Raw genomic sequence first — 15,566 nt, forward strand, 5'->3', positions numbered from 1 at the left:
TGTATATAGTATCTTTTTAAGTATTTGTGAGAAGTGCATGCTTTTTATGAGACATTTTTTTTTTTTGGGGGGGGGTGGACTCTATCGGAAGAATGTTCACACACGTTGTCTGTATTGAAGCACTGCTCATCTTTTTTAGGTGTATCTCTAAGAAGGGAGGGGGGGGGCTTAGATACTCAGAGCCGACTGATGGAGCATGTTTGCCGCCATGAAGATTGTGACTCTAAAACCATGAGAGGTGGTTGTCTGTGAGGAACATATCATACTAATTACTCACATGGTTACTATACACAATACAGGGGGGGGGGGTCTCTAGCAAACATACACATCAATTCATAAGCATGTCAAATAGTCTGCAACCACATGAGGGTAAGCTGTGTTAGAATGACTGACCTTAATGAATTGTCTCAAAGTTTAGTCACATTTCTGGACCCCCCCCCCCCCCCCAGGACACAAAATAAATAAGCTTAAACATTGTAATTTTGTTGATATTGTTACAGTTACTATGATGGATTCAGACACACAAGAGACAGAAACCTTAATGCAACCCAGCATATGTTACTCTCGCTCTGATTCACACACGGTGATTGTTTTTAAAACGGGGCCCAAACACTTGACTTATAACATGACCTACTCAAAAAGAGAGGTGTCTGGAAAAGGTCATGTCAGTCTTCTTCAACATTAACTTTGACTGGAAAATTCATACGTCATGATTGCAAACCTACAGCAGATGGGCGTATTGCAGAAAAAGACTGAATTTATAAATTTTCTGTCGGTATGAAAACTTTCCTTTCCATTCCACTGCCACACTAGACGATCACATTATTTGAAAACATGATATGGAAGGTGAGTCAATGAAATGAAATATGAAAAAGACATAAAAAAAAAAAAACAGAAAGCCTGTCTAAACCATCCAAACAGGCCATCCGTACCCTCGGAAATCAAAAGATGTCAAAACTAACTAAATAATTTGGAGTCAAGATATGATAGATTCAACAATGATTCATATTTACAGTAATTCTAAAGTGTCACATTGTGTATGGGTAGTCAAACATACAATAACTCTTAATTGCTGTAAGGAATGGGTAGGTTTACTCACCCGGCACACCCACAGTAAGAAAAACACACTGTAAAAGGGTATTACTGTATTGTGTAGCGTGTGACTGAAGTAAAATATAGCATCTCTACAAATAACATGGTTGCAAAGGAGATGTACGTACAGGGGAGACGTGTTTGAAGTGTATAGTAACAGGTGTTACGGAGTCCATGCTACAAATGTGTTGAAAAGTGTTGAAACCTCAGTGTTAAATGTGTTGAAAAGTGTTGTAACCTCAGTGTTAAATGTGTTGAAAAGTGTTGTAACCTCAGTGTTAAAATGTGTTGAAAAGTGTTGAAACCTCAGTGTTAAATGTGTTGAAAAGTGTTGTAACCTCAGTGTTAAATGTGTTGAAAAGTGTTGAAACCTCAGTGTTAAATGTGTTGAAAAGTGTTAAAACCTCAGTGTTAAATGTGTTGAAAAGTGTTGTAACCTCAGTGTTAAATGTGTTGAAAAGTGTTGTAACCTCAGTGTTAAATGTGTTGAAAAGTGTTGTAACCTCAGTGTTAAAATGTGTTGAAAAGTGTTGAAACCTCAGTGTTAAATGTGTTGAAAAGTGTTGTAACCTCAGTGTTAAATGTGTTGAAAAGTGTTGAAACCTCAGTGTTAAATGTGTTGAAAAGTGTTAAAACCTCAGTGTTAAATGTGTTGAAAAGTGTTGTAACCTCAGTGTTAAATGTGTTGAAAAGTGTTGTAACCTCAGTGTTAAATGTGTTGAAAAGTGTTGTAACCTCAGTGTTAAATGTGTTGAAAAGTGTTGTAACCTCAGTGTTAAATGTGTTGAAAAGTGTTGTAACCTCAGTGTTAAAATGTGTTGAAAAGTGTTGTAACCTCAGTGTTAAATGTGTTGAAAAGTGTTGTAACCTCAGCATTAAATGTGTTGAAAAGTGTTGTAACCTCAGCGTTAAATGTGTTGAAAAGTGTTGTAACCTCAGCGTTAAAAAAATATTTAATCCCTCATTCGCTTCTCTTTTGCTTGCTAGATGGTTAAAATGAAGAAAGAAACAAGGACTATGCAGACTAATGAAGATTCTCAGTATGACAGGCATTTCTCAGTGTCAAGTAGTGCTTGCTATTGCGTTAAGGTTTTCTTATCTCTAATGAATATATGCATTGTTGTCACTTATTAACTTTTTTTCTCACATATAGATGATGATGAAGATATCAAGGTTCCTGAAAGAAGTAAGACATTGTTATGATTGAGAATGCACCACACAGTATCTGTAAATACTAGATCTACAAAACTATTTACAACACACATATAGATAATCTTTATATCACAGTCTATTGCATAATGGTGATAATCTTTAGTTTATAAATATTATAAATGTACACATAGTTTTGTTAAGCAACATTACATAACGTCTATCACTGTCTGAAATTAGGACTAAAAACAGCATCATCCATTCTTCGCTCACAACATCATCCTTCTAGAAACAAAAAAAGAGCATCACTTCTATTTACATCATTCCTTTGGACCCATAACACTGTCGTGGTGTTCACCGACCACTGTGTGAGGACACTGTGGCTCAAGAGGATGTATTGCTGAGAGCAATGGAACACCTAGCTATTGTACCTGTGTTGATTGCTAAGATTAAGGTCCCACAAGTTCTGTCATTAGATTTATGTTTGAGTGTGTGCTTTTCTTTTTTTTTGACAGTATCAAGGTTCGCTTGCGTCAGTTATTCCACAGTGGTGACAAAGCTGCGTAATGTGAGAAGATATTTTACTTCCTCTTCTCGCAGGTACAAAAAAAAAAAAAAAAATCCAAATGTCATCTGTCAGGATTCATCACGATGCATTCCAGTTTACAAAAACAGAAAATAACAAACAACCCCCCCCCCTCTCTCCATACATTTGATATCTATATTTATATTTTTTTGGAAAGGAAGACTCATGTTTATATACTAGAGCTTTTAAATAGTCTTTGCCAAATATTCTAGTTGGATTTACACACATATATATATATATATATATTTATTTAATATACATTCTTAAATGTAGGGAGAAAATGTGTCTAAAATATAATACAAGGGCAGTCTGTACAGGAATTCCTTTAGGCTAATTTTTTTTTCTGAAGAAAATTTTTGAGAAAACAAAAAAATACTCAAGTTCATCTTTATCTTTTTTTTTTGTATCTCCATTTAAAAATTAAATAAAACAGAAGTTTAAAAAAAAGAAAAATGGGATCATAAATTTGATGCGAACCGCATCTTATCTTGCTCAGTCTCTGTACTGCTTAAGGTAGAATCTCTTCTAGAATCTCTCCTAGAACCAGTGGAATCCCTGTGCTGGGCTGCAGAGGACACCGCTCGCACCGGAGGCAACGCTCCTGATGACATCTGGCGGAACAGGTTGACCCTCTGGGGCACTGTGGTGCGGAGACCGCTCTGTATACCCATACCCTGGACCGCAGCCACCGGCGGGGCAATGGAGGCCAGGGAGTCCCCGGACGCTGCAGGGTGCGCTCGGGGCCCCAGGGACGTGTCGTGGGGCAGGGAGGGCTGGGAGGCAGAGAGGTGGCGCACGTCTCGACTCAGGCTTCCCGACTGGAGAGCATGGCTGGCCTTGTGGAGGCTGTCACTCCTCTGAGGTGACGGGACTTGCTGCTGTTGTTGTGGTTGTTGTGTTGCTGAGGAGGCCGCTGCTCCTCCTGGTTGCTGTGGCTGTGGTAGTGGTTGCTGCGGTGGTAGGGCAGTAGGCAGCGGCTGCTGGATAAGGGAGAGCTGGGAGGCGGTGGGCGAGCCGTACTGGAAGCTGCGGCCCGCCAGCCCAGGGGTCTGCACGGGTGGACTGCACACCGCCGTGGTGAAGGATACCGGGGACATGATGGACCCTTGCTGATGGAGAGAGAGGGGAGTCTGGGGGACGGGCGAGGATGAGTTCAGGTTGCCGTGGATGACGCTGGGGACGGGATAGACACCCTGCGCCGAGGCAGGCAGGATGCGGGCGGTGGCTGCGGAGGAGGGAGCGGTGACGGCCGAAGCGCTGTAGGTCAAAGAGGTGGCTGACTGCTGGAACTGGTTGTTGCCCAGGGCAGTGGTGTAGGGCGGCTGAGCCGGCGAGTTAATGATGGAGTTTCCAGATATCGGGGTGGTGTTCATCCCTGTGACCGACATCCCTGTGACCGACATCCCTGTGACCGACTGCTTGCGGTCCACCATCATCACCATCTCCCTGTCCTGACGGATTATCTGCTTCAGTATTTCGTTCTCCTGCGTGTTGAACACCCCAGCGTTCAGATCCTTCTGGAACTTCTGGAGGAGCAGGCTGTTCTTCTTCCCTGTTAGGAGGAGATCAGTTAGAGGTTAGGTTGACTTAAGACGTGATAGACATGGTAGCATATTAACACACCGCAGGGTGGATGTTATGGTGTGGGTTGTTATGGGGTAACAGTGAGTAGAAATGAGAGTGACTATGGTATGAGTATGAGGACATCTGAGTGAGAATGCTGTATTACCAAACTACTGTACATAGTTGATATCTAGTACATTGAGTTTTAAGATACTAAGAGGTAGTAGGTGAAAGGTAATATATTCATATAGATATATATTAGTATTAAGATTTAACAAACATTACCAGTCAAAAGTTTGGACACACCTACTCATTCAAGGGTTTTTCTTTATTTTTACTATTTTCTACATTGTAGAATACTAGTGAAAACTTCAAAACTTTGAAATAACACATATGGAATCATGTAGTAACCATAAAAAAGGGTTAAACAAATCAAAATATATTGTATATTTGAGATTCTTCAAAGTAGCCACCCTTTGCCTTGATGACAGCTTTGCACATTCTTGGCATTCTCTCAACCAGCTTCATGAGGTAGTCACCTGGAATGCATTTCAATTAACAGGTGTACCTTGTTAAAAGTTAATTTGTGAAATGTCTTTCCTTAATGCATTTGAGACAATCAGTTGTGTTGTGACAAAGTAGGGTTGGTATACAGAAGATAGCCCTATTTGGTAAAAGACCAAGTCCATATTATAGCAAGAACAGCTCAAATAAGCAAAGACAAATGCCAGTCCATCATTACTTTAAAACATGAAGGTCAGTCAAACCGGACAATGTAAAGAACTTTGAAAGTTTCTTGAAGTGCAGTCGCAAACACCATCAAGCGCTATGATGAAACTGGCTCTCATGAGGACCGCCACAGGAAAGGAAGACCCAGAGTTACCTTTCCTGCAGAGGATAAGTTCAATAGAGAAACTGCACCTCAGATTGCAGCCCAAATACATTTTTCACAGATTTGAGGTTTTTGGTTCCAACCGATGTGTCTTCGTGAGACCCTGAGTAGGTGAACGGATGATCGCCGCACGTGTGCTTCCCACCGTGAAGCATGGAGGAGTAGGTGTGATTGTGTGGGGGTGCCTTGCTGGTGACACTCAGTGATTTATTTAGAATTCAAGGCACACTTAACCAGCATGACTACCAAAGCATTCTTCAGCGATACGCCATCCCATCTGGTTTGAGCTTAGTGGGACTATCATTGGAAAGCATTTCTCATGAAGCTGGTAAAGAGAATGCTAAGAGTGTGCAAAGATGTCATCAAGGCAAAGGGTGGCTACTTTAAAGAATCTAAAATCAAAAATATATTTTGGTTTGTTTAACACTTTTGTGGTTACTACATTATTCCATATGTGTTATTTTATAGTTTCGATGTCTTCACTATTATTCTACAATGTAGAACATAGTAAAAATAAAGAAAAACCCTTGAATGAGTAGGTGTGTCCAAACTTTTGACTGGTACTGTGCATTTGGAAAGTATTCAGACCCCTTGACTTTTTCCACATTTTGTTACGTTTTGTTGAATCGTTTTTTCCCCTCATCAATCTAGAACACAATATCCCATAATGACAAAGCAAAAACAGGATTTTAGACATTTTTGCAAATGTATTAAATATTAAAAACTGAAATATCACATTTACATAGACCCTTTACTCAGTACTGTGTTGAAGAACCTTTGGCAGTGATTACAGCCTCGAGTCTTCTTGGGTATGACGTCACAAGCTTGGCAAACCTGTAATTGGGGAGTTTCTCCCATTCAAGTCCGGGCTCTGGCTGAGCAGCTCAAGGACATTCAGAAGTCTCTCCTGCATTGTCTTGGTTGTGTGCTTAGGGTCGTTGTCCTGTTGAAAGGTGAACCTTCACCCTAGTCCTGAGCACTCTGGAGCAGGTTTTCATCAAGGATCTCTCTGTACTTTGCTCCGTTCATCTTTCCCTCAATCCTGACTAGTGTCCCAGTCCCTGCCGCTGAAAAACATACCCCACAGCATGATGCTGCCACCACCATGCTTCACCGTAGGGATGGTGCCAGGTTTCCTCTAGATGCAACGCTTGGCATACAGGCCAAAGAGTTCAATCTTGGTTTCATCAGACCAGAGAATCTTGTTTCTCATGGTCTGAGAGTCCTTTAGGTGCCTTTTGGCAAACTCCAAGTGGGCTGCATGGGCCTTTTACTGAGGAGTGGCTTCCGTCTGGCCACTCTACCATAAAGGCCTGATTGGTGGAGTGCTGCAGAGATGGTTGTCCTTCTGGCAGGTTCTCCCATCTCCACATAGGAACTCTGGAGCTCTGTCAGAGTGACCATCGGGTTCTTGGTCACCTCCCTGACCAAGGCCCTTCTCTCGCGACTGCTCAGTTTGGCCGGGCGTCCAGCTGATGATGGAGACCACTGTGTTCTCCACTGTGTTCTTCTGTAGCATCTTCAATGCTACCGAAATATTTTGGTACTCTTCCCCTGATCTGTGCCCCGACACAATCCCTTCTCTGAGCTCTACAGACAATTCCTTTGACATCATGGCTTGGTTTTTGCTCTGACATGCATTGTAAACTGTGAGACCTTATGTAGACAGGTGTGTGCCTTTCCAAATCATTGTCCAATCAACTGAATTTACCACAAGTGGACTCATTATGGGCTATTGTGTATAGATTGATGAAGGGAAACAATTATTGAATCCATTTTAGAATAAAGCTGTAATGTAACAAAATGTGCGAAAAGTCAAGGGGGTCTGAGGACTTTCCGAATGGACTGTACGCGTGTATGAAAATACCCGCAAATAAAAGGTGACATTCTGTACTGCTGCATCATACAAAACATTTGATCTCACATCCAAAATGCTGGAGTATAGAGCCAAATGAAAAGTTTTAGCTTCTCTGTCAAAATCAATACTCATGGGGAGTGTACCTACCCAACAATAAAGTGTATTAGATTCTAATAATTGTCACAAATAGAATTATATAATATAATTCTAAAACACATTGAGTTCACGCCTTGGCTATACATTCAGTAGGACAACAGTTAGCTATGCACTACAGAATACACACTGGAAGGAATCAACCACCACTATTACAAATGTTTCAACACAGTCCTTAAAACTATAGGGCCCAACTACTAAACCATATTTATTTAATGGCAGTTCAGTTTAGTGACATGAAGTTACCACAATAAAAAATAAATTCCAACTCAAAATCGTCAGTGTTTATTCATTTCTTCTTATTTTTTTTATATATATATATATATTTTGTTTATATTCAAAAGCTTTTTTTTATGTTTGACTAATTAATTTCTTTAGGATGTTAATTTTAAAAGAATGGTATAGCTGTAGTCCTCCTGCCCACTGGCTATGAGTGAAGAGAGGTGTAAAGATTTATTTCTAGGATGTATTTGTTTTGGAGCGTTGACCTTTTCCTCACGATTGCTGAGAAACTCTCTTGGTTAGTAAGGATGACAGATTAAGATTCCGGAACTGCTGGCAGCTTTAACAAAGGCTCGTCAATCTTTTAAACAGAGACGTTTTCTTTTCCTCTGTGTACTGCTAATGGTGCTAAGGCCTTACAACCTTCACTATTCAAGGATGCAGACATTTTATACTGGCAGGTATGTCTATAACACTGGACTTCTTCGCTGATAGAGAGCACGTCATAAAGCACATATCTGCAAGTTAGGCAGAAATATAGTTGGTACATAGTACCAGGTTAAATATATATGTATTTGGTACATAGTACCATGTTAAGCAGATGTATAGTTGGTACATAGTACCAGGTTAAGCAGATGTATAGTTGGTACATAGTACCAGGTTAAATAGATGTATAGTTGGTACATAGTACCAGGTTAAGCAGATGTATAGTTGGTACATAGTACCAGGTTAAGCAGATGTATAGTTGGTACATAGTACCAGGCTAAGCAGATGTATAGTTGGTGCATAGTACCAGGTTAAATATATGTATAGTTGGTACATAGTACCAGGTTAAATAGATGTATAGTTGGTACATAGTACCAGGTTAAATATATGTATAGTTGGTACATAGTACCAGGTTAAATAGATGTATAGTTGGTACATAGTACCAGGTTAAATAGATGTATAGTTGGTACATAGTAGCAGGTTAAATAGATGTATAGTTGGTACATAGTACCATGTTAAGCAGATGTATGATGTATAGTTGGCACATATCTGCAGGTTAAGCAGACGTATAGTTGGTACATAGTACCAGGTTAAGCAGATGTATAGTTGGTACATAGTACCAGGTTAAGCAGAGGTATAGTTGGTACATAGTACCAGGTTAAGCAGATGTATAGTTGGTACATAGTACCAGGTTAAGCAGATGTTTAGTTGGTACATAGTACCAGGTTAAGCAGATGTATAGTTGGTACATAGTACCAGGTTAAGCAGATGTATAGTTGGTACATAGTACCAGGTTAAAGTAAGCCTTTTCGAAATGTCATCCTTTACAGAATACAGTGCTAGTGGCATTTTCATTACGCCCATATTCTGTACAGCCTCTCTGTTGACATATGGTCAGCTGTACAGACGGCCGGGTCAACGGCAGGGCAGAGGCAAACTGTTTGTGGCAGGCAGACGTATCCATAAGGACAGGATGTTAACATTCGTAGCTTTGTGTGAAAGAGAAGAAAGGGTCAAGGGGATCAATAGATTCCTTCGTAACGGTAAGTGTTGGCTAGACGTGTCCTGGCAAAATCCATCCCTAGGGTCAAAAGGAACCCTATTCCCTTCATAGTGCACTTCCCATAGGGCTCTGGTCAAAAGTTTTGTAGGTAATAAGGTGCCATTTTGGGACGTAGCCCAACTCTCTGTTATGCCACACATAATGCCTCACCATCCAGCACAAAGCAATGACCGCCAGGGCCAGCACTGGGATGAGCATTGGCAGGTGGATCAGGCGTGATTGATTCTGTCCTTAGACTGGGTAAGCTTTGTTTGAGAGACGATGAGTCCCTTATCAGTCATTCCAAGGAAGCCGATCAGTCATTGGCTTGGCCGTGATTCTCTTGGATGTGGACCAATGACAGCGCTGAACACTAGGGAAGTGGCTAGACGCTAACACTAACACCAGACACTGACTGCAGGGGTATACCATAGACTTACATGACGTCGGTATACATTGCTGAACAGAATGCTTCACGATTAAACTCTGGATGGGGAGGAGCACAACACAGACATGTTATTGTTGAAACACGAGGTCATGGGATGGAGGAGTGCCCTTGTAAGTCACGTACAGTATATTTACAGTCCAGTACAGTCAAATCTCACACAGCTCAGTAAATGCTTTGACTCTGATCAAATGGAAGCTGAGGTCTGTGGAGATAACGTATTGGTGGAGCATAATAGAGTGATATTATGCAGTAAGACAAATAGGTTTAACCACTACCGTTAAACTGAGGGAATTAGACATGGAAATGACTAGAAACGTGGACTGCACTGACACTGGAGGGATACAGTGAAAACCTTGAGCCACAAGAACACACTTGTTTTTCAATGGGTTTCCTGTTCTTAAGTGTATTAATTATAGGTCATCGGGTGTGTTTAAACATGTAGATTTACAGTAGATCTACTGTTTAAACATGTAGATTTACAGTAGATCTACTGTTTAAACACTGCTTAAAACATTAAATTTTGAATACCCATTATTTGTGTTACATTTTCTCTTTCTCAACGTACTTAGTGTCTTTTTAGAGGTAACTTCCCAGTTAATATTGAAATGAATAGGTGGTGTTTATTAAAGATGACCCTTCATTGTCTGTATACATGAACCGTACTGAAATGTCATGAATCAAACTGAAATGTGGCTATTTCAGTGGCTATTTCACAAAGAATTTGGTATTGTGCTGTATTGAACTAATGGTATGGTGACAAAGTGGTTGAATAATGTTGTTTTCACGTCATTGCAATAACAAAAAAACGTTGATGTTGTTGAAACAACGTGGAAAACGATTTGCAAAACGTCATTAACAAAACGGAATTTCATATTTTTTTTCACCCAAATTATAACTTCAATGACATTGGATTTTAAAAAAATATATATATATATATATTGAATTCACGTTAGTTGACAACTCAACCAAATGTAAATCAAAAGTAGAAGTTAAAACGACGTCTGTGCCAAGTAGGAACTGTCAATCCTGGATGTGAGGGCCCAAGGGGAAATAAACACCACACCAGTTAAGACGCGAACAATTTAAAACTCAACTGAAACAAAAGGCGGTTAACAGAATGAACAACAGTCAGAACAATACAAAACATTAATGCTGGTTCTAACCAACAAAGGACAGAAACACAATGATCTTGTTATCTCCGTGTGGTGTCAAACTTGTGACTACTTTTGAACATAAAATTAAAAACCCAGAAACCTTCGCTGGTAGCTGATAAAAAGAAAACAAACTTCAGTTGTTTCAAATGAGTAAAGAAACATTCTTGTTGCATCCCATTTGAAAAGCTACTTATCCCCTGAGTGTCGCTATACTGATGAGATGTGTAGAGAAATAGTACACTAAACTATGCCTATGGATTAATGCTCATGAACTTTATTTAGACTGTGGCTCTTAATCAATTAGGAGATGAATGATTACTGACCATGAGGCTCGTTAAATGTATACTCTAGGCTTTCACACATTTGATTGGTTATCTAACCGACTAGTCCATGCAGGTAAATCCCTGCCCATGGTAATTACTGAGAAGGGACGTAACAGAACAGAGAGGCGTTTACGGAGCAGTACACAGAGCTGAAAAACCTCACCAGGTGGCTGCTTGGTGTGACGTCACCAAACTCTAAAAATAGGAAAAGCATAAAGCTGCTTAGGTTTTCTCTCATGTCACTCTGACCTTTGTACTAAAACAAAGACAACGATCAGCTCAACAAATACACTGTAGTCATTTTCTCAATTATTATTGTTTTTTTTTTCAACAACAGGAAAAAAAAGGCTCCATCACAAAATTCACAATTCATGTCAAACTGGAATCAACTTGAACTGTAATAATTCTGAAATAATGAAAAACCTTTTTATTTTTTTAAAACATATGAAAATGTATTCCTAGACTCATATCGGTTTAGTTGCATTGATAGAATCCAAGTACTTTCAAAATGTCTACAGAAACAATATGGCATGTAAACATTCAATCAATATTCCTTTCTTTTAGTTACCTCTGTCAAATTATTACTTAGAACCTGTTGACAACAAAGATTATGTTAAACCTACTGTGGGGGAACCTTCGTCTAACTTTAGGTTTCTTTTCAATGGAGGAAGGAATTCACCTTGGGAATGAATGTAACACTGTGAGTTCATGTTCTGGAAAATGTATTTGAGAACAAATTAATTTTAGTGCGTCTGGTTCATTTCCTCTGGCTGTGCGAATATTGAAATTGGAATAAAAGGGTTTACCTGCTGCCTATTCGTCGGCCAGGACACTCTTGAAAACGAGATGTGCTCATCTCAAGAGGGACTCCTGGTCAAATAATTTTTTTTAGATAGAGATACAATCAATTGTGCAACATGTTATTTGTTTCAAATGCATGGTTCTTTTTTTTTTTAAAGAACCAACCAGACAAGCACTTGCAGTCCAAGTCCATGAATAAACGAGACATCCAGCACTGATCATGACATTGTATTTTCCCTTGTATGAGACAAAACCCCCTTTTTTTAAAGTCCAAATGAACAAATTCACTTCATAACACTTACTGATTTAGGAGAAGTGTTTTTTTTAACAGCCGGCAGCCAGCTCTTGTATTGAAACGGAATATAATGTGACACATTGGTTGGTTGTTTCCAAAAGCCAACCTTATTCTCTAGTGAAAAGGGCAAATGTAATTCACGACCACCACAGAGGTCAAAAGGGCATATGTAAATCACGACCACCACAGAGGTCAAAAGGGCATACGTTTCAGAGGGTAGTGTAGACAGAATCTACAGGGCAATGGAACTGATGTACAGTACTATAGCCAGTTGGTCAAAGCTATGAGAGGAATCATTCACATTTCCAGAAGAAGGTACATTCAGCGCTATGACAACATACATATTCACCTAATAGACTATTAATGTGCTCTGATTGGTCTATCCCAACCATGTTTTATCGATTGATTAATTGACTTGCCTGTCACAATAGTATTGCAATGTTGAGTCAACACAAGGGGTGCAAAGCAATTCAATGTCAACATGCCTGAGACACAAACAAAGATACCAACTCAAACTCAATAAACCAACAAAGAAGAAAGAAACCAACATAACAACTCAAACTCAACAAACCAACAAAGAAGAAACAAACCAACATAACAACTCAAACTCAATAAACCAACAAAGAAGAAACAAACCAACATAACAATTCAAACTCAATAAACCAACATAACAACTCAAACTCAACAAACCAACAAAGAAGAAACAAACCAACATACCAACTCAAACTCAACAAACCAACAAAGAAGAAACAAACCAACATAACAACTCAAACTCAATAAACCAACAAAGAAGAAACAAACCAACATAACAACTCAAACTCAATAAACCAACAAATAAGAAACAAACCAACATAACAACTCAAACTCAATAAACCAACAAAGAAGAAACAAACAAACATAACAACTCAAACTCAACAAACCAACAAAGAAGAAACAAACCAACATAACAACTCAAACTCAATAAACCAACAAAGAAGAAACAAACCAACATAACAACTCAAACTCAATAAACCAACAAAGAAGAAACAAACCAACATAACAACTCAAACTCAATAAACCAACAAAGAAGAAACAAACCAACATAACAACTCAAACTCAATAAACCAACAAAGAAGAAACAAACCAACATAACAACTCAAACTCAACAAACCAACAAAGAAGAAACAAACCAACATACCAACTCAAACTCAACAAACCAACAAAGAAGAAACAAACCAACATACCAACTCAAACTCAACAAACCAACATACCAACTCAAACTCAACAAACCAACAAAGAAGAAACAAACCAACATACCAACTCAAACTCAACAAACCAACATACCAACTCAAACTCAACAAACTCAACAAACCAACATACCAACTCAAACTCAACAAACCAACATACCAACTCAAACTCAACAAACCAACATACCAACTCAAACTCAATAAACCAACAAATAAGAAACAAACCAACATACCAACTCAAACTCAATAAACCAACAAAGAAGAAACAAACCAACATAACAACTCAAACTCAATAAACCAACAAATAAGAAACAAACCAACATAACAACTCAAACTCAATAAACCAACAAAGAAGAAACAAACCAACATAACAACTCAAACTCAATAAACCAGCAAAGAAGAAACAAACCAACATACCAACTCAAACTCAATAAACCAACAAAGAAGAAACAAACAAACATACCAACTCAAACTCAATAAACCAACAAAGAAGAAACAAACCAACATACCAACTCAAACTCAATAAACCAACAAAGAAGAAACAAACAAACATACCAACTCAAACTCAATAAACCAAAAACAAAGAAGAAACAAACCAACATAACAACTCAAACTCAATAAACCAACAAAGAAGAAACAAACAAACATAACAACTCAAACTCAACAAACCAACATACCAACTCAAACTCAATAAACCAACAAAGAAGAAACAAACCAACATACCAACTCAAACTCAATAAACCAAAAACAAAGAAGAAACAAACCAACATAACAACTCAAACTCAACAAACCAACAAAGAAGAAACAAACCAACATAACAACTCAAACTCAATAAACCAACAAAGAAGAAACAAACCAACATAACAACTCAAACTCAATAAACCAACATAACAACTCAAACTCAACAAACCAACAAAGAAGAAACAAACCAACATACCAACTCAAACTCAATAAACCAACAAAGAAGAAACAAACCAACATAACAACTCAAACTCAATAAACCAACAAAGAAGAAACAAACCAACATAACAACTCAAACTCAATAAACCAACAAAGAAGAAACAAACCAACATAACAACTCAAACTCAATAAACCAACAAAGAAGAAACAAACAAACATAACAACTCAAACTCAACAAACCAACAAAGAAGAAACAAACCAACATAACAACTCAAACTCAATAAACCAACAAAGAAGAAACAAACCAACATAACAACTCAAACTCAATAAACCAACAAAGAAGAAACAAACCAACATAACAACTCAAACTCAATAAACCAACAAAGAAGAAACAAACCAACATAACAACTCAAACTCAATAAACCAACAAAGAAGAAACAAACCAACATAACAACTCAAACTCAACAAACCAACAAAGAAGAAACAAACCAACATACCAACTCAAACTCAACAAACCAACAAAGAAGAAACAAACCAACATACCAACTCAAACTCAACAAACCAACATACCAACTCAAACTCAACAAACCAACAAAGAAGAAACAAACCAACATACCAACTCAAACTCAACAAACCAACATACCAACTCAAACTCAACAAACCAACATACCAACTCAAACTCAACAAACCAACATACCAACTCAAACTCAATAAACCAACAAATAAGAAACAAACCAACATACCAACTCAAACTCAATAAACCAACAAAGAAGAAACAAACCAACATACCAACTCAAACTCAATAAACCAACAAAGAAGAAACAAACAAACATACCAACTCAAACTCAATAAACCAACAAATAAGAAACAAACCAACATAACAACTCAAACTCAATAAACCAACAAAGAAGAAACAAACCAACATAACAACTCAAACTCAATAAACCAACAAAGAAGAAACAAACCAACATACCAACTCAAACTCAATAAACCAACAAAGAAGAAACAAACAAACATACCAACTCAAACTCAATAAACCAACAAAGAAGAAACAAACCAACATACCAACTCAAACTCAATAAACCAACAAAGAAGAAACAAACAAACATACCAACTCAAACTCAATAAACCAAAAACAAAGAAGAAACAAACCAACATAACAACTCAAACTCAATAAACCAACAAAGAAGAAACAAACAAACATAACAACTCAAACTCAACAAACCAACATACCAACTCAAACTCAATAAACCAACAAAGAAGAAACAAACCAACATACCAACTCAAACTCAATAAACCAAAAACAAAGAAGAAACAAACCAACATAACAACTCAAACTCAACAAACCAACAAAGAAGAAACAAACCAACATAACA

The 15,566-nt window shown here is 38.3% G+C and overlaps 1 protein-coding gene across 2 annotated transcripts in view; it reads right to left on the bottom strand.

Annotated features, from left to right (window-relative positions):
• Nucleotides 1–3,232: 3,232 nt before the first annotated feature.
• Nucleotides 3,233–15,566, bottom strand: part of hcn1 (hyperpolarization activated cyclic nucleotide gated potassium channel 1) — a 161,799-nt gene continuing 149,465 nt past the window's right edge. Inside the window, 1 exon segment of one of the 2 annotated variants that reach the window (NM_001124318.1) lies at nucleotides 3,233–4,379. In NM_001124318.1, coding sequence (NP_001117790.1) covers nucleotides 3,286–4,379 — 1,094 coding nt within the window. In that variant the 3' untranslated portion in view covers nucleotides 3,233–3,285. 2 annotated transcript variants of the gene reach the window in all.

Source organism: Oncorhynchus mykiss, chromosome 12, assembly GCF_057628025.1.
Source record: "Oncorhynchus mykiss isolate SJ-2025 chromosome 12, ASM5762802v1, whole genome shotgun sequence".
Lineage (NCBI taxonomy): Eukaryota > Metazoa > Chordata > Actinopteri > Salmoniformes > Salmonidae > Oncorhynchus > Oncorhynchus mykiss.